This window comes from Penaeus monodon, chromosome 32, assembly GCF_015228065.2.
Source record: "Penaeus monodon isolate SGIC_2016 chromosome 32, NSTDA_Pmon_1, whole genome shotgun sequence".
Taxonomy (NCBI): domain Eukaryota; kingdom Metazoa; phylum Arthropoda; class Malacostraca; order Decapoda; family Penaeidae; genus Penaeus; species Penaeus monodon.
The window spans coordinates 20,672,712-20,673,063 of NC_051417.1; the positions used below are offsets into that span (position 1 = coordinate 20,672,712).

The 352-nt window shown below is 46.9% G+C and overlaps 1 protein-coding gene across 1 annotated transcript in view; it reads left to right on the top strand.

Annotated features, from left to right (window-relative positions):
- The window catches only part of LOC119593592 (A disintegrin and metalloproteinase with thrombospondin motifs adt-1-like), a 60,261-nt gene that overhangs the window by 45,953 nt on the left and 13,956 nt on the right, over positions 1-352 (top strand). Inside the window, exon 7 of the mRNA XM_037942546.1 lies at positions 143-349. Coding sequence (XP_037798474.1) covers positions 143-349 — 207 coding nt within the window. The remainder of the gene's footprint in view (positions 1-142; positions 350-352) is intronic.

Consider the following 352-nt stretch of genomic DNA (forward strand, 5'->3'; position numbering starts at 1 on the left):
ACTTAGATGTTGCATATCGTCCTTTTGCTTGTCGAGTTTTTGTAAACCATGTGTTATTCCAAAAAATCCCATTTTCTTTGATCGAAAGAAAATAGCTGTCACAATACTAGGGTAAACTTAAACAGAAATATCCATTCCCCAGACTCGCGACGTCGTAGATCTTTCATCTCAGACACGGAGGAGATTTCACGGATGGAGGCCCAACAGGAGGAGACGAGATCAGCCCTGGGAGCACGCGAAGGCAGGAGATCCTACTACGACAGCTTCGAACATGTTGTAGATGAACAATTACGGTCGGAATGGCATCGCGACAACCGCTACGGACCAGAGGGACACGAGGACAACAGAGCCA